At 41.0% G+C, this 24,376-nt stretch overlaps 3 protein-coding genes across 3 annotated transcripts in view; 2 read left to right on the top strand and 1 right to left on the bottom strand.

Moving 5' to 3' along the window:
* Positions 1-5,253, top strand: part of LOC103509592 — a 12,803-nt gene extending 7,550 nt beyond the window's left edge. The window contains exons 6-8 of the mRNA XM_026823880.1: positions 3,437-3,612; positions 4,490-4,670; positions 5,225-5,253. Of these exons, the coding sequence (XP_026679681.1) occupies positions 3,437-3,612; positions 4,490-4,670; positions 5,225-5,253 (386 nt within the window). The remainder of the gene's footprint in view (positions 1-3,436; positions 3,613-4,489; positions 4,671-5,224) is intronic.
* A 3,542-nt stretch (positions 5,254-8,795) lies between these two features.
* Positions 8,796-10,792, bottom strand: LOC103509593. Its single transcript, XM_017444239.2, has 4 exons — positions 10,610-10,792; positions 9,930-9,972; positions 9,316-9,588; positions 8,796-9,226 (listed from the first exon to the last, which is right to left on the bottom strand). Exons 1-4 carry the CDS (start codon positions 10,738-10,740, stop codon positions 8,960-8,962), a joined length of 714 nt encoding a protein of 237 aa, XP_017299728.2. The 5' UTR covers positions 10,741-10,792; the 3' UTR covers positions 8,796-8,959.
* A 7,124-nt stretch (positions 10,793-17,916) lies between these two features.
* On the top strand, positions 17,917-20,460 carry LOC103509582 (facilitated trehalose transporter Tret1-like). The gene is made up of 2 exons (XM_008474206.3): positions 17,917-18,402; positions 18,725-20,460. The coding sequence occupies exon 2, from the start codon at positions 18,792-18,794 to the stop codon at positions 20,346-20,348; it is 1,557 nt and encodes a 518-aa protein (XP_008472428.1). The 5' UTR covers positions 17,917-18,402; positions 18,725-18,791; the 3' UTR covers positions 20,349-20,460.
* Positions 20,461-24,376: the final 3,916 nt, after the last annotated feature.

The raw sequence follows: 24,376 nt of genomic DNA on the forward strand, positions 1-24,376 counted from the left end.
CAAGCACAAGTCCTCACGATGGTTGACTGCGGTTCAGGACGAGCCAGCCAATTTAACATGGCTAGAGCTAGAGACCATCACCCCGGTGTATAGCAGATACAAAAAGACATCTTTTCTTTATTCTGCAATCACCATTCGGCGAAAGCTAAAGCCGCTACAACAACAACAACTAATAGAACTGTTGCATTTGGGTAAAAAATTATAAATAAAAGACCGATTCCTACGCTAAAAAAAGTTTTGGAAATCCAAATCTGAAGTCAAAACTTTGAAAAAGTAACTTTAAAAAAGTCGAAAATTCAACGGAGATCTTATCGTCCTGAAATTGAAGAGAGAAGGAGGACAGGATAGGAGAAAGCCAGCCGTTCCGAGAACGAAACTTGTCCCTTCAGGATGAAATCCGCTCCGGTCGGGAATTGAACCCGCGGCCTAGCGCTAACAAGGCTGGCTATAAAAAAAGGTTCAAATTCGATTCCATGTTCCTCAAAACTAGTGGACCCAGTTCAAAACCAACCTCAGTGGAGCTTGCAACAAAAGTTAGTGTTTCACAGCCGTTTTTATTTCGTAACAACTCGTGTGGTCTGTGTCGTAGTATGTCCATTTCGTGGTATTCCTCTCATCAGATGGGTGAGAAGAGACACAATACTTCCCCCATCTGGGTGCTGGTTCAAGCAAGACCACCTGAAAGTAACCCATTGAATTAGCCACTTTCTAAGGCTTAGGTGTCGGGGCAAACAGCCCTAAAGGTTGGGCTGAAGTATTTGCTATTGAATGATCAAATCAAATCAAATTAAATCATGGGATCTTTGTGGCAAAGCAGAGAGCTCTCTCACAACTTTGTGGGTATCACAGTATTACAAGTCTTTCATTTACTCAATCATCATATTTATTATCGCTCGTCTCTTCGACTTGTAATGCCGCCACTGGTCGCTACTCGATTATAGTAGCTACTCAGTTGTCCTCTCGAGGCTGAGTGCACCCCGAACTCCAAGCACAAAGCCGAAATAAACCTCGGCCCCGCCGGGAATCGAACCCGGACCTCCTGCGTGCAATGAAAAACGAGTACACTTTTAGGCATCGAACCCTGTACCTTCTGTCCGTCCCCGTGACAATAGGTATTTTCTAAGCTATTTCATTCAACAGGGCCTCTACGTCAGTGTCCCGTCCCGAAGACAGCGAAGATGTGAAACCGTCCCGTTTCGAACTCCCGGAAGACGCGTGTCCCAATTCTTCCTATTTCTATATCCCCGACTTTGACAACCCTCTGTCCTATGAATCCGAATGTATTGTTAAACCAGATGAAAAGGTAAGACCGCGTTTTAAGATGTCGGAGTTGGTCTCAATCGATCAGTTGCGCTTACTTGGGTGATGTTTCAAAGTCATAGAGCAGGAAAAATGAGGACCAACGGAATTTTTCTTTTTCTTACGACTTTTCAAAAATGCCGGTAAATCGTGAAGTTTGACGTCACGGCATACGCTCCCGTAGGCGATGACGTCATAATTCATGACTCTCACTTCGCTTCGTTTGTGCGCAAGCGTTTCTGCGCATTTTGACGTGAAATCTGACGTCACAACTCTTTAAATTTTTTCATTAGAACGGCAATTAAAAATTGAATTTTCGACCTTTTAAAGTTACTTTTTCGGAGTTTTGACCTCAGATGGATTTTTCACAACTTTTTACGTAGGAATCTTTTATTAATAATATTTTTCCAATTGCAACTCCTCAATTCTGGATTGAACTGGGAATTATTAACTATAGCTTAATCCTAGATTAGTTTCCGTCCCAAGTCGACCAAACTTTGCAGAGAGGTTCTTTATCAAATATAGAACAAAAGTCTCCTCGGGGCTTAATCCTAGATTAGTTTCCGTCCCAAGTCGACCAAACTTTGCAGAGAGGTTCTTTATCAAATATAGAACAAAAGTCTCCTCCGGCCGAAGCTCGAGGAATGTATCAGAATTGAGATCAATCTAGCTCTCAATTCTGATTTGGTAAAACCCGCTCTAAGAAAGACTCAACGAACGAATGAACTTAAGATTTAACTTGTGGATTTTAATTATTTTCCAAATGCGTCAGCTCCAATGGCTTAGTCGTCACTGGCACTCGCGGGCCGAAGCTCGAGAAATGTATCTTTGGTATTGGTAAACCCCGCTTTAAGAAAGATTGAATGAACGAATGAACTTAAGATTTAACTTGTGGATTTTAATTATTTTCCAAATGCGTCAGCTCCAATGGCTTAGTCGTCACTGGCACTCGCCTTGCACGCGGGAGACCTGGGTTCCATTCCCGGCGGGGTCAATAATGTGTATCATGCAAATTATTTGATTCCGTGACTGGCTGGGCCCACTCGGTTCTAATGTACTTTTTCAACCCAAGCTTCAGTTTTTACAAGGTACACTTTTTTTCCCCCAGATTCTGAAGCGTGTAACCCAATCAGCCGAGGCAGTGACGGATAGTAAGAAGATCAAGCTGATCAAATCAGTGGTGGCTCACGAGGATGATATGTCGGGAGATGAAATTCTGCCAGATGACGATTATGATGATTTTGACGAGTACCCGCCCCCGACCCCCAGTTCCGCCACTAGTGTACCCACCACCCCTAAACCCATCCTCAAGACAGGTAAACGACCCCTGAACCTATCCTTAAGACAGGTAAACGACCCCCAAACCTGTCCTTAAGACAGGTAAACGACCCCCAAACCTGTCCTTGAGACAGGTAAACGACCCCTAAACCTATCCTTAAGACAGGTAAACGACTCACAAACATATCCTTGAGACAGGTAAACGACCCCCAAACCTGTCCTTGAGACAGGTAAACGACCCCTAAACCTATCCTTAAGACAGGTAAACGACCCCCAAACCTATCCTTAAGACAGGTAAACGACCCCTAAACCCATCCTCAAGACAGGTAAACGACCCTCAAACCTATCCTTAAGACAGGTAAACGACCCCCAAATCTATCCTTAAGACAGGTAAACGACCTCAAAACCTATCCTTAAGACAGGTACCTAAATACATTAGTTATGCACATCACCACGAACTAGAATACAATAGAATAGAATATACCCTGCTTATACTGCCGGAATGGTCAGCTCCCATGGCGTAGTGGTCACTGCGCTCGTCTTGAACGCAGGACACCTGGGTTCGATTTGCGGCGGGGTCAGAAAATTTGTATCATGCAAATGATTGATCCCCTGACTGGCTGTTGCGGGGCTCACTTAGCCTCGTGAGGAAAATGAGTAGCTATGTCCTATAAATACGCAGAGCGACCGGTGCCAGCGTGGTAGATAAACATTGGGTGCTGGATTATTGAGATATTTGGAAAATCCTACAATGCTGCAGTCTGCAGTGAGCACCAAAGTTGTGATACAATCACACAATGAATCGGTATTTTTATATTAGGTATTTATTAACTAATTCCTCGGGTTCGTTTTCCTTCAGATAAATTTGATTCGGCGCGGAAAAAGTCAGTGCGCTTTTCAACGCCTGGGGATCCCAGTGACGAATCTCCGAATACCACTGGGGAACCACCCCCCTCCAAACCAGACCCGGAGGAAACCATTATCACGCGGAAGATAGTCACCATCAAGGAGGAACAAGTGGATCCTCCGCCACTGGTCAGTTATTTTATTTCATTAGAATAGAATCGAATACATATATCTTGTTTATCCTACCAGAATGAGGCTGAAAAGTCTCTTTACTCCCGAAGTCTAAATATACCTATTTCATAATAATAATATAATAATAATAGTGCTTATTTATACTGCTCGCATAGGACTGAAAAGTCCCTTTACTCCAGCAGTAGGCTACTACTATGTTGCATTTGGGTAAAAAATTATAAATAAAAGACCGATTCCTACGCTAAAAAAAGTTTTGGAAATCCAAATCTGAAGTCAAAACTCTGAAAAAGTAACTTTAAAAAGGTCGAAAATTCAACGGAGGTCTTATCGTCCTGAAATTGAAGAGAGAAGGAGGACAGGATAGGAGAAAGCCAGCCGTTCCGAGAACGAAACTTTTCCCTTCAGGGAAATGAAATCCGCTCCGGTCGGGAATTGAACCCGCGGCCTAGCGCTTACAAGGCAGGCGCTCTTCTCTCCAAGCTAACAAGGCTGGCTATAAAAAAAGGTTCAAATTCGATTCCATGTTCCTCAAAACTAGTGGACCCAGTTCAAAACCAACCTCAGTGGTGTAGGATCTGGAGGTTGGTGGTTCGAGTCCGAGTCAATTCATAAAAATTTAGCGTAGTGTATTAAGTGGGGAACGACATTTGTGACTAGGATTTTTTATGCTTCATACAAAATTCCTTTTTTTTACCTTTCTACCAGGTGCTCCAAAAATACCCCGACCTCATTCACGGGAATCGAAACTTCAAGCTCAAGGTGGTCAATTCGGAGATTCATAAAAATTTAGCGTAGTGTATTAAGTGGGGAACGACATTTGTGACAAGCATTTTTTATGCTTCATACAAAATTCCTTTTTTTACCTTTCTACCAGGTGCTCCAAAAATACCCCGACCTCATTCACGGGAATCGAAACTTCAAGCTCAAGGTGGTCAATTCGGATAATCAGATCATCAACTACATTATGAACAACCGGAACAAATGTTTGACGAGTGGAAAGAAGCGGTCTAGGAAGTCCCTTGGCCCAGCAACTGTGCCCGGTATGATGAACAATGGTGAGTTTCACACTTTCATTTTGACGGCGCCCAATTTTAGTGTAGTGGTCAAGGCGCTCGCCTGGTAAACAGGAGGGCGTGGGTTCAATCCCAGCCGAGGTATGGAATTTTATCCTCGGTGGTGTCCCGGGTCTCCCGCGTGCAAGGCGAGTGCAGTAACCACTACGCCATAGGAGCTGAAAAAAAAAAAATATTTCACGGGAAAAATTGTAGTAGTTTCCTCATCAGAGGGGCGATAGGCCAAAACGTCCCACTTTTGTAGGTAGACGGACAGTGGACACTCTGCTTAGTCAGGGTAAATGAAACACCTGTTACGTTAAGGCCTGTTCTCACTTGTTGTTCGAAGAAGAAGGAGAAGAAGAAGAAGAAGAAGAAGAAGAAGAAGGAAGGAAAAATAATAATCTTTTTGTGTTTCGTGGGAACACTCATTTAAATTACATCGCCTACGAGGGCATTCGGAAAAAAATCGGATGAAACTCACGACAAGTGGGAACGGGCCTTGAGGACTCGTGTGGTCTGTGTAGTAGAATGTCCCATGTCACTCTCATCGGAAGGGCTATCGAATCCTCACAGTGTGCCCTAATCTCATGTGGCATTTAGGGCACACTCAAACAACAAACTTTACCTATGAAATATAGAAGACCTTGAGATGGTAGCATGGAATTTGACGCCATAGGTGTATGGTCAATAATTGGTCATCGTTAAATCTCAAGTCGTTCTAAAAATGGGTCGAATGTGAACAAAGCCTCTCCACCGTGTTTTATCTTTGAGAACGTTTCAATACTTAGTCGTGATAACAAAGACCGATCACACGGTAAGGAAGAAAAAAAAAAAAAAATGCCAGATTATATGTCGCTTTTACCATATCGTTTCATCCTACCTAAACGCATGTGTATTTGCGTATACCCTATACGCAATGGTTACTAGCCCTAACCGCCATATTATACCACTAGTCAACAGGTAGTATCACACGATATGGCAGAGCGACATACAATCTGACAATTTATGACCTTAAGTATGGCAAATCTAAAAAAGAAAAGATGGTAGCATGGAATTTGACGCCATAAGTGTATGGTCAATAATTGGCCATCATTAAATCTCAAGTCGTTCTAAAAATGGGTCGAATGTGAACAAAGCCTCTCCACCGTGTTCTACCTTTGAGAACGTTTCAATACTTAGTCGTGATAACAAAGACCGATCACACGGTATGGAAGGAAAAAAAATGCCAGATTATATGTCGCTTTTACCATATCGTTTCATCCTACCTAAACGCATGTGTATTTGCGTATACCCTATACGCAATCCAAACATAAGAAGTACATTGGGTACTACATTACCGGAACATGCAATTTTATTTTGAGTACAAAAATACAGCGATACTTTATATTGCTAAATATTTCGAAAGATCTTTCTTTCAAGTCGATTATCGCATTATTGTAAGATAAAATCAAATGAAAGAAATATTAAAATCGGGATTAATAGATTTAGAAATTTTCATCTCGATTTCATGCCAACAAATAGATTCTGCCCCTTTTGTTAGGGCAGGTAAAAATTGTACAAAACTGTAGTTAAACCATTTACTATTTATTGACTTTCCTATGTAAATATAAATGTAAATGCAGTTTCTTTGTGTTATTATGTCACAACTTTGGTGCTCACTGCAGCATTGTAGGATTTTCCCAATATCTGTATAATCCTAAAATCCAATGTTTACCTACCATGCTGGCACCGGTCGCTATGCGCATTTATATGTCATAGCTACTCATTTTCCTCACGAGGCTGAGTAGGCCCCGCAACAGCCAGTAATGGAATCAATCATTTGCATGATACAAATTTCATGACCCCGCCGGGAATCGAACCCGGGCCTCCCGCGTGCAAGGCGAGCGCAGTGACCACTACGCCATGGGAGCTGACTTTCCTAATGTTCTAGAATAATATTTTTTTCTCTCTACTTTTATTTTATCTCCTATTTACTAATTCTTTGTTGTTTTTTTTTTTTTTTTTTTTTTTTTTTTTTTTTATTCGTGGGGGGGGGGTCCCTAGTTTTCCTTCCTTGTACATATTATTTTAATGCTAATACTAGTAGATTGGAATGTGGGAATAAAAATGAAAATGTGACTTTACATTACAGTAAGTTACAAATATTGAGAAAGAAACCTCTGTTGTTGTTTCAATAGTTTTTTTATTACTTTCCTTATCCTATAGGAAGGAAAGTAAAGTGTAATCGGGTCAAATTCGTCGATGGTCAGTTTTTTAGTGCCAAAACACGTTTTGAGGTCCCTAGAGCCTAAAATCCAAAGTTTCAGCCCATTGGTCCGTGTGTTGTGTCTGTCTGGTAAAACAAAAAAAAAAAAAAAATTCTCTCGAGAACGGTAAGAGCTAGAGGACTTGAAAAATTAGTAAGTAGATGTCAATGTGAACCAAGGATGCGACAACGAAACTTGGTTTAAGATCGGTGTGCAACGGTTGGCCGGCATTTATACCGCTTTTTGCCGGATTTCCGGTGTAATTATTCACAATATTCGGAACGATATGAGCTAGAGACTTGAAATTTGGTAATGCTGTTCACAAATGTGACAAGGATGCAACTCGAAACGTTTGGTTGAGATAAGTGCTGCTGTTGGCGGTATTTTGACGCGCTTTGTGCGTTTTTGACCGTTTTTTTTTTTTTTTTGGCAGAGTTTTCAGCTATACCGACAAAACGGTTAGAGATATTGTAAAATTTGGCTATAAGAACAAGAACACCCAAAATAAGCATCATTCAATAGGATGAGGAAAGTCGTGTGATGTTCACACCAGATTTTTCTTCTTTGTTTAGTTATTTCATTTTGGTAAACTGTCGGAAAGGGAACGGTTTCTCTCTTGGAAACTGCTACTTAAAAGAAAACCGCCAGCCTAGTTAGCTTAGTTGGTAGTGCCTCTGCCTTGTAAGCGCTAGGCCGCGGGTTCGATTCCCGCCCGGGGCGGATATTATCCTGATGGGATAATGTTCGTTCTCGGAACGGCTGGCTTTCTCCTATCCTGTCTTCCTTCTCTCTTCGATTTCGGGACGATAAGACCATAGCAGTTACAGTTCCCTCTGTAAAAACATTTAAAAAAAAAAAAAAAAAAAAAAAAAAAAAAAAGAAAACCAAGAAAAGGTAAAAATTGGTTTATGTATGAACTAAATAATAGTGTATTTTTCAGGTCAATCAGAGTTTATTTTTACACAACAGGCCCCTAAAGGATTCTCTCCTACAGAGTAGATCTTTGACAAAGAATAAAATAATAAATGTCCTTGGTTAGAGGATGTAGATTCTTCAGGTTAGTCTATTCTCTCCAAAGGAGGTATTTTCTGCGCATGGTTACACTGGTGTTGATATTGTCTCTTTTATCCAAAGATGTCTGTTGCGCATTCGCTATACTGGTATTAATAATGTCTCTTTTATTCAAAGTCTGCTGCGCATTCGCTACACTGGTGTTAATAATGTCTCTTTTATCCAAAGATGTCTGTTGCGCATTCGCTATACTGGTGTTAATAATGTCTCTTTTATTCAAAGATATTTGCTGCGCATTGGAGGCTACACTGGTGTTAATAATGTCTCTTTTATTCAAAGATGTTTGCTGCGCATTTGCTCCGCTCGTGCTAATGATGTCTCTCTTGTTTAAAGGATGAAGCTTCTTTGGGAAATGTTGCCCATTGAAGTCTCTCTTTGTTTAAAGGATGTTGATTTTTCGGGAACTGTTGCCCATTAAAGTCTCTCTTGTTTAAAGGATGAATGTTCTTTGGGAAATGTTGCCCATTGAAGTCTCTCCTTGTTTAAAGGATGTAGATTTTTCGGGAACTGTTGCCCATTAAAGTCTCTCTTGTTTAAAGGATGAATGGTCTTTGGGAAATGTTGCCCATTGAAGTGTCTCCTTGTTTAAAGGATGTGGATTTTTCGGGAACTGTTGCTCATTAAAGTCTCTCTTGTTTAAAGGATGTAAGTTCTTCGACCAAGTGTGTTGCCCATCAAAGTCTCTCTTGTTTAAAGGAATTCTCTGCCGCGCATTTGGCTCCACATCGCTTTGTATTTTATTCCCAGGATAGTGTTGGGGGTATAGTTGTTGCTGATTGTTAATGTCTCTTCTGTTTTCTTTGGGAAATGTTGCCCATTGAAGTCTCTCTTTGTTTAAAGGATGTTGATTTTTCGGGAACTGTTGCCCATTAAAGTCTCTCTTGTTTAAAGGATGAATGGTCTTTGGGAAATGTTGCCCATTGAAGTGTCTCCTTGTTTAAAGGATGTGGATTTTTCGGGAACTGTTGCCCATTAAAGTCTCTCTTGTTTAAATGATGAATGGTCTTTGGGAAATGTTGCCCATTGAAGTGTCTCCTTGTTTAAAGGATGTGGATTTTTCGGGAACTGTTGCTCATTAAAGTCTCTCTTGTTTAAAGGATGTAAGTTCTTCGGCCAAGTGTGTTGCCCATCAAAGTCTCTCTTGTTTAAAGGAATTCTCTGCAGCGCATTTGGCTCCACATCGCTTTGTATTTTATTCCCAGGATAGTGTTGGGGGTATAGTTGTTGCTGATTGTTAATGTCTCTTCTGTTCGCGCATTTGGCTCCACATCGCTTTGAATTTTATTCCCAGGATAGTGTTGGGGGTATAGTTGTTGCTGATTGTTAATGTCTCTTCTGTTCAAAGAAGTGTCCGAATGAGCGGATTGCCATTGCCCGCGTCGCTGTCTGTCTGATAGTTTGGCTGGAATTTCAGGGTCCCTGCTGGTATTTCTAGAACCTTTAGATTCCACGGCCTCATTTTTCTTCCCCCGTCGGTCCAGTTGGGCGGGATTGTCGGCGTCTATTATCTTGCCCCGGGGGCCGCCAATGGGCTTGGCGGGGTCCTCGGAAGCAGAGCCTTTGGGGAGGGGACTGCCAATGGTGAAACCGGGGGCAGAAATCTGGGAAGTAGAAGAGGAATGAAAATGAGAATAGTGTAAAGCTTTGTCCACAGTCCAGACATAGTCGATCGACGAGGTCGACTTTGTATGTTAGCTTGGAGGGTAGCGCGTCTGCCTTGTAAGCGCTAGGCCGCGGGTTCGTTCCCGCTTGGGGTGGATTTTATGTTTGTTCTCGGAACGGCTTGCTTTCTTCTATCCTGTCTCCTCTCTCTTCAATTTCGGGGCGATAAGACCTTAGCAGTTAAAGTTCCTTGTACAAACCTCTTGGGGGGAAAAACTCCTAGCACTTTTGTAAGTTACTGTGACCTTGAAAAAAAAAACTCCTTTAAAAAATCACTTACCACAAAAATTATCGCTAACAGAGGGAGAATCTTCATTTTGCCCCTGGAATGGGGATATGTAATAGGGACAGATTAAGCGCGAACTAACTACTATTTCCACATACAAAGTGCCACTTTGTATCAACAAAGCGGTGCCAAACATGTGGATGAAATGTCACCCACCTTTTGACAGGTGGGTAAATAATCTAAAATTCGACAGGCCATCACCCACTTGATTTTTTTTACTTTCCTTTTTTTTCGGGTCTATGGGTCCCTTTTAGAATTTACGAAAAGCGGTGTGATGTTCACTAGGTAGGTTAGTACTCGTACTTTTTGAAAGGTTACAGTAAATAAATTGGATAAACTTATGTTATTATTATTATTATTGTTATTATTATTTTATTTTAAGGTGAGTGTTTCACCGCCGTTTTTATTTCGTAACCATGATACAACTACTACATTAGGTGCTTGTGGTCTGTCTTGTAGCATGCCCATCCCATAGTATGCCTCAACTCAGATGGGCGAGAAGAGACACAATACCTACTTCCCATTTGGGTGCTGGGTCAACACGCTAACACCAGAAAGTAACTCGTTGAAATATTTGCAATCGAAAAATGAGTACAAATTTTTGTCGATGGTGGGGATCAAACCCGGGACCTTCTGCATGGCAAGCGAGAGCGTTACCACAGGGCTAACAGTCCCTGCAATAAGCACGGAGATAGGTAATAGGGACAGAATAAGCGCGAACTAAGTGACTACTATTTCCAGATACAAAGTGCCACTTTGTATCAACAAAGCGGTGCCATACATGTGGATGAAATGTCACCCACATTTTGACAGGTGGATAAATAATCTAAAATTCGACAGGCCATCAACCTACTTGATTTTTTTTTTTTTTTTTTTTTTTTTTTTTTTTTTTTTTTTTTTTTCCCTCCGGGGGGAGGGGGTTTTTTTTTATATTTTTTTTTTTTTTCTTTTTTTTTCCGGGTCTATGGGTCCCTTTTAATGTTTTACGAAAAGCGGTGTGATGTTCACTAGGTAGGTTGGTACTCGTACATTTTAAAAGGTTACAGTAAATAAATTGGATAAGCTTATGTTATTATTATTATTTTATTTTAAGATGAGTGTTTCACCGCCGTTTTTATTTCGTAGCCATGATACAACTACTACATTAGGTGCTTGTGGTCTGTCTTGTAGCATGCCCATCCCATAGTATGCCTCAACTCAGATGGGCGAGAAGAGACACAATTAATACTTCCCATTTGGGTGCTGGGTTAACTCGAGAACACCAGAAAGTAACTCGTTGAAATATTTGCAATCGAAAAACGAGTAGGTACAAATTTTTGTCGATGGTAGGGATCAAACCCGGGACCTTCTGCATGGCAAGCGAGAGCGTTACCACAGGGCTAACAGTGCCCATTCATCGCGCTATCGCCACTGGTGCAATCTGCAAACTCAAAGAGCTCATTTCTCAAGTCGCTACTGATTTTTTTTTTAAAGAGGTTTGACAGAGGGAACTGTAACTGCTAGCGTCTTATCGTCCCGAAATCGAAGAGAGAAGGAAGACAGGATAGGAGAAAGCCAGATTTACAATTCCTTGTGGTAAAGCAGAGGGTTTCTTCACGACCTTTGTGGATATCACAGATCACAGCATTACCAACTGCCTCCTTTCTCCTTTACTATTAATTTTCGTCTACTCGTATCGTCAATTTACACTGGTAATGTCGCCACTGGTCGCTACTCGATTAAACTAGAAACTCAATTCTCCTCACGAGGCGGAGTGCACCCGGAACTAGAATAGAATAAAATCCATAGCCCTTACAACTTCATACTAAATAGATAAGGTTCGTTCTCGGAACAGCTGGCTTTCTCATATCCTGTCCTCCTTCAAATCCCAATTTCGGGACGATAAGACCTTAGCAGTAGACCTCTGTCAACCCTCTAAAGAAAAAAATCTGGTGTGAACATCACACGACTTTCCTTATCCTATTGAATGATGCTTATTTGAGTGTTCTTTTACCCCAACTTTTACAATATCTCGAACCGTTTTGTCGCTATAGCTGAAAACCGCCAAAAAACGGTCGAAATCTGTCCAAAAGCGGCCAAAATACCGCAAAGCGCAGCAACCATCTCAACCAAACGTTTTGTAATGGCTTACCTTATTTTCTATTTGACTAGGGTTCTTAGTTGGGGATTATTCTTTACACCGACTCGAGTTTCGTGTACCGTAAGCCATTATCTAATTTGGGTGTCTAATATGAATCTAATTAATAATAATTCCCCAAACGTTTTGTGTTGCATCCTTGTCACATTTGTGATCTACATACCAAATTTCAAGTCTCTAGCTTATACCGTTCCCGAGATATTGTTAAATTACACCGAAAACCGCCAAAAAGCAGTAAAATGCCGCCAAGCGTTACACCGGTCTTAACCAAAAGTTTCGTGTCGGCGTGAGAGGTGGGCGGGTGTCGGTTCTGAAAATGGATTTTCGGTTGGTTGGATGGAAGAGCTGAGTGAGAGTCTTGCCGTGAAAGTTTTGGAAAAAATCAAAATCCAATTGGGCCTAATCAATCAATCTCAAATTCTTTGTGGTAAAGCAGAGCTTTTTCACAACTTTTGTGGATACCACAGCATTTGTAAGTGCCTCGTTTGCAATCAATTTCCGTATTTCAATAATCTTTTTACTCTGGTAATGCCGCCACTGGTCGCTACTGGATTAAAGTAGCTCCTTAATTGTCCTCACGAAGCTGAATGCACCCCAGACTCCAAGCACAGAGCCTAAAAAACTTCGACACCGCCAGGAATCGTATCCGACACCTCCAGAGTGCAAGCCTAGTGTGAGGTTGCTTCGTTCGATCAATTACTTACGGGGCAGTTCCACTATCGCCGATCTGGGCTGCCAGTTCAGGATAAAATCCACCCCGGGCGGGAATCGAACCCGCGGCCTAGCGCTTGAGGTCTTATTGTCCTGAAATCGAAGAAGGAAGGAAGACAGGATAGGAGAAAGCCAGCCTTTCCGAGAACGAACATTATTCGTTCAGGATAAAATACGCCCCGGGCGGGAATCAAACTCTTATTGTCCTGTGCCCTAAATCACCAAAATATGGAAAAGTATCATAGCCAATGGAAAAGCAGATTTTTGAATTTGGACGAATCATATCGAAATACGGAATTGTAAATACTTTTCCATACTTTGGTGATTTAGGGCACTGAAATCGAAAAAAGAAGGAAGACAGGATAGGAGAAAGCCAGCCTTTCCGAGAACGAACATTATTCGTTCAGGATAAAATACGCCCCGGGCGGGAATCGAACCCGCGGCCTAGCGCATTTGCGATCAATATATGATGGGCTTCGAACTCGGGACCTTGTTCATGGCAAGCAAAATTTAACCATAATCGGACAAAAAACGTCAGAGCGTTATCGCAAAAAAAAAAGTAGAATTCACTTCGTTTGTTCAATTAGTACAGTAACAAATTAGTCCAGTCAAACTCACCCTTTTTCTGGCCTGTCGTTCCAGACTGAGGTCCACCTTGAAATCCTTGGAGGCAGGTTGAAAGTCCTCGTCTCTCTCCACATAACATTTCCGCTTCTTTAACTTCCAGCCGGGCGTTTTCTTCTTCTCCTCCACCTTAAAAAAAAAACGATTACATACTGCGCACAAACACATTAATGCGTTGCCTGCGAGGGAGCTTTGCTCGGTACATTTGATGTGATGTCATCGCCTACGGGAGCGTATGCCGTGACGTCAACAGTTCACGATTTACCGGCATTTTTTTAATCGATTTATCTCGGGATCTAGAAGTCGTAGAAGAAAAAGAAAAATTCCGTTGGTCCTCATTTTTCCTGCTCTATGACTTTGAAACATCACCTTGGTAAGCGCAACTGATCTATTACCTATCAATCAATCAATCACAAATTCTTTGTAGTAAAACAGAGCTTTTTCACAACTTTTGTGGATACCACAGCATTTGTAAGTGCCTCCTTTGCAATCAATTTCCGTATTTCAATCATCTTTTTACTCTGGTAATGCCGCCACTGGATTAAAGTAGCTCCTTAATTGTCCTCACGAAGCTGAATGCACCCCAGACTCCAAGCACAGAGCCTAAAGAACTTCAACACCGCCAGGAATCGTATCCGGCACCTCCAGAGTGCAAGCCTAGTGTGAGGTTGCTTCGTTCGATCAATTACTTACGGGGCAGTTCCACTATCGCCGATCTGGGCTGCCAAACCCTCTTTTCGGCGACAAGCTACACGCCTCCTCAAATTGACGTCACCCAGCCTGCGGCCAGGAAAAGCCAGCAACACACGATTGCCCAAATGATCACCAATCGGGATATCAACCACGTTGTTTAACTTCAGTGCACCATTAGGAACTGATAGGATACATTCAACGTACTATTTTTTGGATCCCTACCTTATTAATTTTTAGAACAAATTTTATTTATTGAAGGTCAACTTTTTTTTCCTTGCAATTCTGTGACATTTAAAATAACATTCATCAAACTTTACATCATGTCCTTCGAGCAGACAAAAATTCCTTAAATCTTACAATGCTGCAGTGAGCATCAAAGTTGTCACATAATAACACAAAGAAACTGCATTTATTATTTTTTTGGATTCCTACCTTATTAATTTTTAGAACAAATTTTATTGAAGGTCAACTTTTTTTTTCCTTGCAATTCTGTGACATTTAAAATAACATTCATCAAACTTTACACCATGTCCTTCGAGCAGACAAAATTCCTTAAACTTATGCAGTTCTTTGTGGTCTTTCTTTGCATTTGTTCAACTGATAAGGATTTCCAATTCCTTAAACTTATGCAGTTCTTTGTGGTCTTTCTTTGCATTTGTTCAACTGATAAGGATTTCCAAATTCCTTAAACTTATGCAGTTCTTTGTGGTCTTTCTTTGCATTTGTTCAACTGATAAGGATTTCCAATCTTTTTGGGTTGCAATTATCGTCTCTTGATTGCTGGCTAAGTAGGATCTCTAAAATCTCTATTTGAGCGAGCCTAGTTAGCTTGGAGGGTAGGGCGCCTACGTTGTAAGCGCTAGGTCGCGGGTTCGATTAAAGCCCCGGGCCGGATTTTATCCTGAATGGCTATGGTTCGTTCTTGGAACGGCTGGTAAGCGCTAGGTCGCGGGTTCGATTCCCGCCCGGGGCGGATTTTATCCTGAATGGATAAGGTTCGTTCTTGGAACGGCTGGCTTTTTCCTACCCTGCCTTCCTTCTCTCTTCGTTTTCGGGACGATAAGACCTTAGCAGTTACAGTTCCCTCTATCAGACCTCTTTTTAAAAAAATCTCTATTTGATGGCCAGCGCCGCCCGGGCGCTTCGAACTCTTGACGTTCGCGCGCCTCCCAGCATGCTTGATAGAGCTTGACCAAGTTCTTACGACTGATATCTACGTTGTAAGCGCTAGGTCGCGGGTTCGATTAAAGCCCCGGGCCGGATTTTATCCTGAATGGCTATGGTTCGTTCTTGGAACGGCTGGCTTTTTCCTATCCTGCCTTCCTTCTCTCTTCGTTTTCGGGACGATAAGACCTTAGCAGTTAAAGTTCCCTCTATCAGACCTCTTTAAAAAAAATCTCTATTTGTTGCCCAGCGCCGCCCGGGCGCTTCGAACTCTTGACGTTCGCGCGCCTCCCAGCATGCTTGATAGAGCTTGACCAAGTTCTTACGACTGATAAGGAGAAAAGATGGAGGGTGAAATGGTAAATAGTTCCCTGTGGGAGAAAAGATAAAGGGTGAAATGGTAAATAGTTCCCTGTGGGAGAAAAGATCGAGGAGAGATGGTAAATAGTTGCCTGGGGGAGGAGAGATGGTAAATAGTTCCCTGTGGGAGAAAAGATGGAGGGTGAAATGGTAAATAGTTCCCTGTGGAAGAAAAGATCGAGGAGAGATAGTGAAAAATATAAGCTTAATCTACCTTTTAGGACTGTTTGCTCCTACACCTAATTTGGTGTAAGTACGAAGTACAAATTGATTCTTCTTTATTTCCAAGAGTTTGATGGGGGGGGGAACTGTATCTACGAAGGTCTTATCGTCCCGGAGTAATGTTCTATTTTTTATGTGGGCTGGGCACATTATAATATTGATATTTAAACGCGTAGTATATTATGTAGATATAATGTCATATGTACACAGTAAACACGTGCTATAAAAGAAGTACCTATGTACAAAGAATTTCATCTTCAAAGTCACATTTTTTTTTTTTTTTTTACTTTCTATTACTACAGTATAGCGAGCTGCTATACTAGTAATGAAAGTATTGCAATCGGTCCAAATTTTCAAAATCGGGAAATGGTTGGAAATATCCGTTTTGGGACCCCCTGATGTCAAAAAAGTGATTTTTAGCCCATGGTCTGTACGTACGTACTACAGGTTTAAATGGGAAAAGGTGGTATACAAAATATCTCAAGAACGGTTTGTCCTAGAGCGATGAAATTTGGTATGCTATCCCGGTAGGTTACGCGACTGTAAAAATTTGGTAAAAATCGGACAGTCACTCATCCAGATAGAAAATTTTCGACCAAAAATCGGCCGCCATATGGGCGGATTTGGACTTTGAAAAAATTTCACATTTTCTTTTTTTTTTACTTTTTCAAATACGTATTCCGCAAATGTAATAGAAAGTCGTGTGATGTTCACACCAGATTTTTTTTTTTTTTTTTTTTTCAGTATAGCGAGCTGCTATACTAGTAATGAAAGTATTGCAATCGGTCCAAATTTTCAAAATCGGGAAATGGTTGGAAATATCCGTTTTGGGATCCCCTGATGTCAAAAAAGTGATTTTTAGCCCATGGTCATGGGAAAAAGTAGAAAGTTGTGAACAAAATATCCCAAGAACGGTTTGTCGTAGAGAAATGAAATTTGGTATGCTATCCCGGTATGGTCCAAGGACGCGACTGTAACAATTTGGCAAAAATCGGATAATCACCCATCCAGATATTAACAAAAGTAATTGTTGCTTAACCCTCATTTCGTGAAAAATGTTGAAAAGGTTGTGAACAAAATATCCCAAGAACGGTTTGTCGTGCAAACTATCCAGTATGGGAGCAGTTTTTCAGGGTACGTTCAAAAAACTTTCTTTGTTTGTAAAGGGGCCCACTCTTTTACTTTTAGATCTGTATTTTCTATATAAATTGTAAAGAAAATTATATCTATATTCCTATAAAGAGGTACTCCATTAAACTGTTAGTATAATGGTACAACTTGTTTGTAAGAGGTTTCCCTTGCTACACGAGCCGGGCCGTCCCGACGGGAACAAATGGGACGCTGGGGACTATCTCTTCAGAAGAAGAAACTACTAAAAGGAGAACGCACGGATTGACACAACAATTATGTATTCACCATGAGATTGGGAAAATATATTTAAATACAAAGAAACAGAAACTTTTGATATTTCGCAGAGATTTAGGTATCGTATAGGAAGCGCTCTACTTTCTTCCCTCTCCGTCTTGCTTCGAGCTTAGTTCCAAATTGACCAAATTCCACTGTCTTCTCTCTCTCGCGCGGTAGGTATCCCCCCTGCCCCTCTCCCACGGCATGGTATCGCTAGGCCTCCTGAGGTAACGAGATGGAGCAGAGTTGGGACAAAGTTTAACAAAAGTTACGGGGTGGCTCCTGTACGTGTATACAGGGAGGTACCACGTTACATGTTCTTAGGCCAGCCACTCACTATCAGATAGACCTGACGACAGGTACACCTGATCGGCTTGATAGTGTGTGTGCTCATCAGGTGTCAGGTCTACCTGATAGTGGCTAGCCTAAGTCTAAGCTGACAGTCTAAATAAAGCACTACTTATACTTATTGGTATAACCTCAGGTCTACATCTTTTGCGCAAGAGCAAATGACTGACAAAAAAATCATCCAATGGACCTTCTCAATGGAGACTTGGCCATTTCACATTTTCAGTGTTTTTACAGATCTAATAACCTTGATAGCGATAACTCTTTTGGAATCACTAATCTCTACAGGTACGTAAATAGAATCTGACGGAGTCCAATAGGTTGCGAGAGATAACTGCAGAAAGAAGCATTGATTAGGTGCAGCCAAAACTGATTAGCGTGATGCATTGCTACCGAATTATTTTAATTTCTGTGCCGATTTTAATAAATAATTAGTGTACTTTGCACTATTGAATGAAATAAAGCAACAACGTTTAAAGCATTTACAATTTCCGCTGCTGTAGTTCGGTAGAATGAAATATTTCTGTGCTAAGTGTTAAATTAATAAATAATTATTCGAAGTACTTTGCACTGTACGTCTGTTTAATAAATGATTTTAAGTACTGTACGTCTTTTGTTATTCTGTACGGTAAAAAATGGACTAAATTAAATATTTTTTTACTGTTATAAAACAAATTAATGTTATTGTTGTTCTCATTTAATAAATAAATAAATAAAAAACCTACAAGTACGGATTGTGTACGGATGTATGTTTATGTTTAAATAAAAATAAAAAAAGCAGAGAACAAAGCGAAAACATAGGTAAGTTATTATTATTTTTATTTTATTTTTCTAAATTTTCAAGATGTTTTATAGAGGGAACTGTAGGTACCTGCCAAGGTCTTATCGTCCCGAAATCAAAGAGAGAAAGAAGAAATAATAGGAGAAAGCCAGCCGTTCAGAGAACGAACATTATCCCTTGAGGATTTTTATCGCGTTTCAGCGCGATATTTCATGGGCTGCACAGAACTGAGCACACAGGTATTTTAGCATGAAAAACTAAATAATTATATTATGATATTAATGACAAAGTCACATAAAAAAGCGACACACAGTCAAAAAAGATTCCCTTGTCATGTTGCAGATGAAACCCAGGCGATTTATCCCATCTCTCATTTGCTGAAGTTAGACGTTCCCCACATGAGCTCACAATGGCAGAATCCAACAACGTCAGTGAGCACAAAGCTCTCAATGACAAAGAACCGGGAGAGAGCACCACGGTGCAGTATGGCTTTCGCTCTGCTTGCTCTCAAGTCACCGTGGCACTCGCACAAAACTTCCTCCTCATAGTACTCGGCATGGCATACGGTATGCCCACGGTAGTGATAGGTGTGCTCGACCACAAAGTGGTTTCTAACCAAACCAAACAGGCGTTTCCTAATATGATTCTCAATGATGAGGAGTCGTCCTGGTTGGGGAGCATACTGTACTTGTTTCATCCCCTGGGCGCTATCATTAGTGGTTATGTCGTTGAGGTGGTCGGTCGAAAGAAGGTCATGATGATCGTGTGTGTACCCTTCTTCCTCGGGTGGGTGTTGCTCTACAATGCCAACTCCGTGAGAATGATCATGATTTCCACCATGACGATGGGGGTAGGCATGGGATTCTGTGAAGGCCCTATTATGTCCTACTTGGGAGAAGTTTGTGAGCCAAGAATTCGCGGATCGCTGACGCTTCTCACCGGTGTGTCCGGTAGCCTCGGTCTGCTCGCTATATTCTTCCTCAACGCGCTCACAGACTGGCGGACCACCACCCTGCTAAGCGCCACCATCCCCGGTCTAGCCCTGGTCATGCTACTCTTCCTGCCAGAGTCTCCCACATGGCTTATCTCCAAGGGACGCCTCGCGGAGGCTGAGAAGTCACTGAGGTGGCTCCGCGGCTGGAGTACTAAAGACAAAGTACTCGTCGAGTTTGAACAAATGGTGCGCGCGGTAACCAAAGCCGCCCGAAGATCCACAGGAACGGCGAAAGTGTCCAAGATGAACAAGCTGAAATCGGCGGTCAATTACTTGCGACAGCCGCAAATCTTGCGTCCCTTCACCATGCTTATGCTACTGTTCGTCATTACTGTCATATGTTCTTTCATGCCGATGGAACCCTATCTCGTCGAAGTATTCCAAACGTTCGGACTTCCACTAAAGGCGGAGTGGGTTCTCGTGTTGGGAGGCGTCCTCAGTATTACCGGATCTCTACTGAGTTCCCTCACCGTTAACAAGTTTGGTAAGCGACCCATGTCTCTGTGGAGCACGGCTATTTGTTTTATCTTCACACTCATGCTTGGGTTCTGCGCGATGAACTTACACTGGCCTGGCTGGATCCCTTTAGTTGTATTTTGTACATGCTACTGGTTCTCTGGCTACGGAGTACTCCCCTTACCATGGATGCTCATGTCTGAAGTGTTCCCCATGGACATCCGAAGTGTTGCGTGTGGTATTTGCGCCGCGCTCAATTCAATAATCACCTTCCTAACGACGAAAACATACATCAATTCCATCAACTGGTTTGGTCTGCACGGGACGTTATTCATGTACAGTTGTGTGACGGGGGTAGGACTCGTTTATATGTATTTCTATCTTCCAGAGACGGAAGACAGGACGCTGGAGGAAATCACGGATTTCTTCTTGGAAAACGGTAACGCACGGGAGTTCAAGCGACCGAAGAGGTTGAAGATTAAAGTGAAAAGTAAGGAAATGGTGAATTTAATGTAACTAAACATGTGTGATATCAACAGGTGATGAATCTCAATCACCAAATATAAAGTTCAACAGCTACAATACACTTGTAATGTAAATACATAGTTGGATTTTTTTTTTACGATTACATAGGTGGATTCCTAATAAGTAGGTAGCTATTAATTTATTCTAAAAAAAAAATCTACTTTTGACATTTTTTACATTACATTATTTTTATTTCTAAATGCAGTTTCTTTGTGTTATTATATCACAACTTTGGTGCTCACTGCAGCATTGTAGGATTTTCCCAATATCTCAATAATCCTAATCTGATTGGCTAAAGAGTTTTCTTACCCTGGGACCAAGTTCCCTTATACAGAGGGCCCATTTGGTGAGACATTTCTTGGTCTTCGAAGGAGTAATAATTATTATTTTCACTGATCTAATTCTGATCTTTAAATGCAGAATAGGTGTAGGGGTGAAGTAGGTACTGAGATCTAAGTGGGATATTGGGATATTTCACTTGATTTCCCAAAATGATGCAGAGCTTTGAAAATTTTGGTGAACACTAAGAGTAAAGAAAATTATGGATGGCCAGAAAGAAATGGTTTGGTCTTTGGTTGGATCAATGAAACTAGACTTGTGTTATAATGTAATGGTTAGCAAAATCCTATTTTATTGCCTAGCTTCCTTAGGTAAAAGTAATTACTTCAAAGAAAAATATTATTATTATTATTCCCTACATCCGAAACTCTATGCTGAACCCATTTTGACCGATTTTTCAACATTTTTCAAGTCCCTGGACATGTACAGACACAGTCAACCCTTCCTCATCTAAAACTTACCTGTCAGTGTATAATGGTTAATTGCCTTGATACAGTGATTTGCAGTGATGTATTTTTTGAGTAGGTAAGAGCAAATCCTAAAACTTACCTGTCAGTGTATAATGGTTGATTGCCTTGATACAGCGATTTGCAGTGATGTTATATTTCTTGAGTAAGTAAGAGCAAATCCAAGCTGTATTCGGCTTGTTGTGGCTTTTCTTGATGTTAACAATGGCTTCAAAGAGGCAATCCTTGGGTGCCATTTCCTTGTCCATGATGCAGTACAGAATGGATTTGTGAACTTTTTACAAAGTGCCTAAATTTTATTTATAATTTCGTATTGTTTTTCACATTTATATTGGTTAGGTTAGGTTAGGTTAGATTAGGTTAGGTTAAGTTAGATTAGGTTAGGTTTTTTTGAATTTGAATTTGCTTTATTTACAGGTTAGGTTAGGTTAGGTTTTTCACACGGAAATTATTGGCAAGGTAAATTAACCCGAAAACCGCCAAAAAGCGGTCCCAACCCAACCCAACCTAACCTAACCTTACCTAATCTAACCTAACCTAACCCAACCCAACCTTTTTTTTTAGAGCCCTTCACCCCGGAAACCGAATTAACATTATACCTCACCTAACCTAACCTAACCTCCAAGCTCGGGCGAAAATTTTTTTCGGCTAGAGCGTAAAATGAATTTTTTTGACGGAAGAGAAGCGCTCTGGCCGCGAAAACTGAATTCACATTTTTTTTATATCACCAGGGAAATCTATGATCGCCTGTTGTTGCTTCAGTGTAAATGACTACGCCGCATGCGGCATGGTTGCCTAGAGTCCCCTAGCAACAGGCAACCAGCAACAAGCAATCCGCCGCAGGTCGCTGTTGCCTGTTGCTAGGTTAGGTTGCCCCAGTGTAAAGGTACCTTAATTTTGGATTTTTTTTTTTTCTGAATCCCCCTGTACATTTATTGGTATCAAGGAAAAAGATAATAATAAATAAATATAAATCCATGACGTCATTGTGATAATAGAAATACTTAATAATAATAATAATAATAATAACCAGGTGTCGGCGGGATTGCGGCGAGGCGTTAAATGTAATAGCGGAGGCTTGAAGTTTGAGTACAAGCAAGGTGTTCTAGGTAAAGCGAGGTTAATTGCAAAGGCATTTTTAATTACTATAAGTGCGCGTCCACAAAGGGGCCCACAGACAATGAACCATAGTCTAAACACTGGACCATCGACCCTCGCACCAATGATTCCCATCCGGGGCAGATTTTATCCTGAATGGATAATGTTTGTTCTCGGAACGGTTGGCTTTCTCCTATCCTGTCTTCCTTCTCTCGATTTCGGGACGATAAGACTTTAGCAGTTGCAGTTCCCTTTATTTATTTTATTTATTTATTTCATGTTTCAACACATTGGGTTGTTAACATACATCAGACATCAGTAGGTATATACAGTAGAAAAAAAATCTCTTGGGATCAAATATCAAATCTCTTGGGAAAAAAAAGAAAAAAAATCGGTCATTATGTATACTAAACTCACCATTTTCAAATGTGTCCAAATTGCCCGACCTCAATTCGGCCTGAATGGAGTCCAAGATCTCCTGGCGGGTCAGGTTGGTTTGTTTCTCCTCGATAAATTGAACCAGTTTCCCTGGAGGCACTCCGTCGTTCAAATAGTTTGGCGTGTTGATGATCAACTCTGCCATGAACTTGTTGATCAGACTCCCTGAGAAGTGACAAAATGGGAATCAAATTAAAAATAGCGGCGACAGCAAATTAAATACACCAGTTTTCATCAAAGTTACTAGTAAGAAGTAAGGTCAGCCGCTCACTTTCAGGTGTTCAAAAAAAAGTTTAATAGAGGGAACTGTAACTGCTAAGGTCTTATTGTCCCAAAAACGAAGAGAGAAGGAAGACAGGGTAGGAGAAAGCTAGCCGTTCCGAGAACAAACATCATCAGTTCAGGATAAGATCTGTACAGGCATACACCAGTTTTCATCAAAGTTACACAATGTTGCTAGTAAGAAGTAAGGTCAGCCGCTCACTTTCAGGTGTTCAAAAAAAAAGTTTAATAGAGGGAACTGTAACTGCTAAGGTCTTATTGTCCCGAAAACGAAGAGAGAAGGAAGACAGGGTAGGAGAAAGCTAGCCGTTCCGAGAACAAACATCATCAGTTCAGGATAAGATCTGTACAGGCGAGAATCGAACCCGCGATCTAGCGCTTACAAGGCAGACGCGCTACCCTCCAAGCTAACTAGTCTGGCAAGTTAAAACTTGGAACTCATTTCATTCCCTCAATATTTAGTTATTGTATTCTAGAGCAAATTATGAAGGAATAGAGTACCTTGAAGGGAAGGTAGATCATCCAGTGCGGAAATAATGGGATTATCCGCAACCCGATATGACAGGTGTGCTGTAGAGGCTCCAGGATTCACAGTCACTATATCACCTGCAAAAAAAAAAAATAGAAGTTGTTTTATAAGGTTTATTTCTTCATGCCAGATCGGTGGTGTCTTCAAGACACTTGCTAGGAGAGTGTGGGTTCAATCCCTGCCAAGGTATGTAATTTTGTCCTCAACATTATTTGATAATATGACCACAATAATAATAATAATAATAATAATAATAATAATAATAAGAGAATACTGTGGGCCTCAGAATCTGAGGGTTAATTTAAACAAGTGGATTAAGTAATCTGATTGGCTAAAGAGTTTTCTTACCCTGGGACCAAGTTCCCTTATACAGAGGGCCCATTTGGTGAGACATTTCTTGGTCTTCGAAGGAGTAATAATTATTATTTTCACTGATCTAATTCTGATCTTTAAATGCAGAATAGGTGTAGGGGTGAAGTAGGTACTGAGATCTAAGTGGGATATTGGGATATTTCACTTGATTTCCCAAAATGATGCAGAGCTTTGAAAATTTTGGTGAACACTAAGAGTAAAGAAAATTATGGATGGCCAGAAAGAAATGGTTTGGTCTTTGGTTGGATCAATGAAACTAGACTTGTGTTATAATGTAATGGTTAGCAAAATCCTATTTTATTGCCTAGCTTCCTTAGGTAAAAGTAATTACTTCAAAGAAAAATATTATTATTATTATTCCCTACATCCGAAACTCTATGCTGAACCCATTTTGACCGATTTTTCAACATTTTTCAAGTCCCTGGACATGTACAGACACAGTCAACCCTTCCTCATCTAAAACTTACCTGTCAGTGTATAATGGTTAATTGCCT

The sequence above is a fragment of the Diaphorina citri genome, unplaced genomic scaffold, assembly GCF_000475195.1.
Source record: "Diaphorina citri unplaced genomic scaffold, Diaci psyllid genome assembly version 1.1 scaffold512, whole genome shotgun sequence".
Taxonomy (NCBI): Eukaryota; Metazoa; Arthropoda; class Insecta; order Hemiptera; family Psyllidae; genus Diaphorina; species Diaphorina citri.

Excerpts from the sequence above, each read along its gene's own strand:
- LOC103509582 (XM_008474206.3), top strand. The coding sequence starts at position 18,792 with ATGGCAGAATCCAACAACGTCAGTGAGCACAAAGCTCTCAATGACAAA.
- LOC103509593 (XM_017444239.2), bottom strand. The coding sequence starts at position 10,740 with ATGTGGGTGACATTTCATCCACATGTATGGCACCGCTTTGTTGATACA. Across the intron at positions 9,973-10,609 it reads TATCTCCGTGCTTATTGCAG|GGGCAAAATGAAGATTCTCC; the intron begins GGACTGTTAGCC and ends TCCCCATTCCAG. Across the intron at positions 9,589-9,929 it reads TGTTAGCGATAATTTTTGTG|ATTTCTGCCCCCGGTTTCAC; the intron begins GTAAGTGATTTT and ends TCTACTTCCCAG.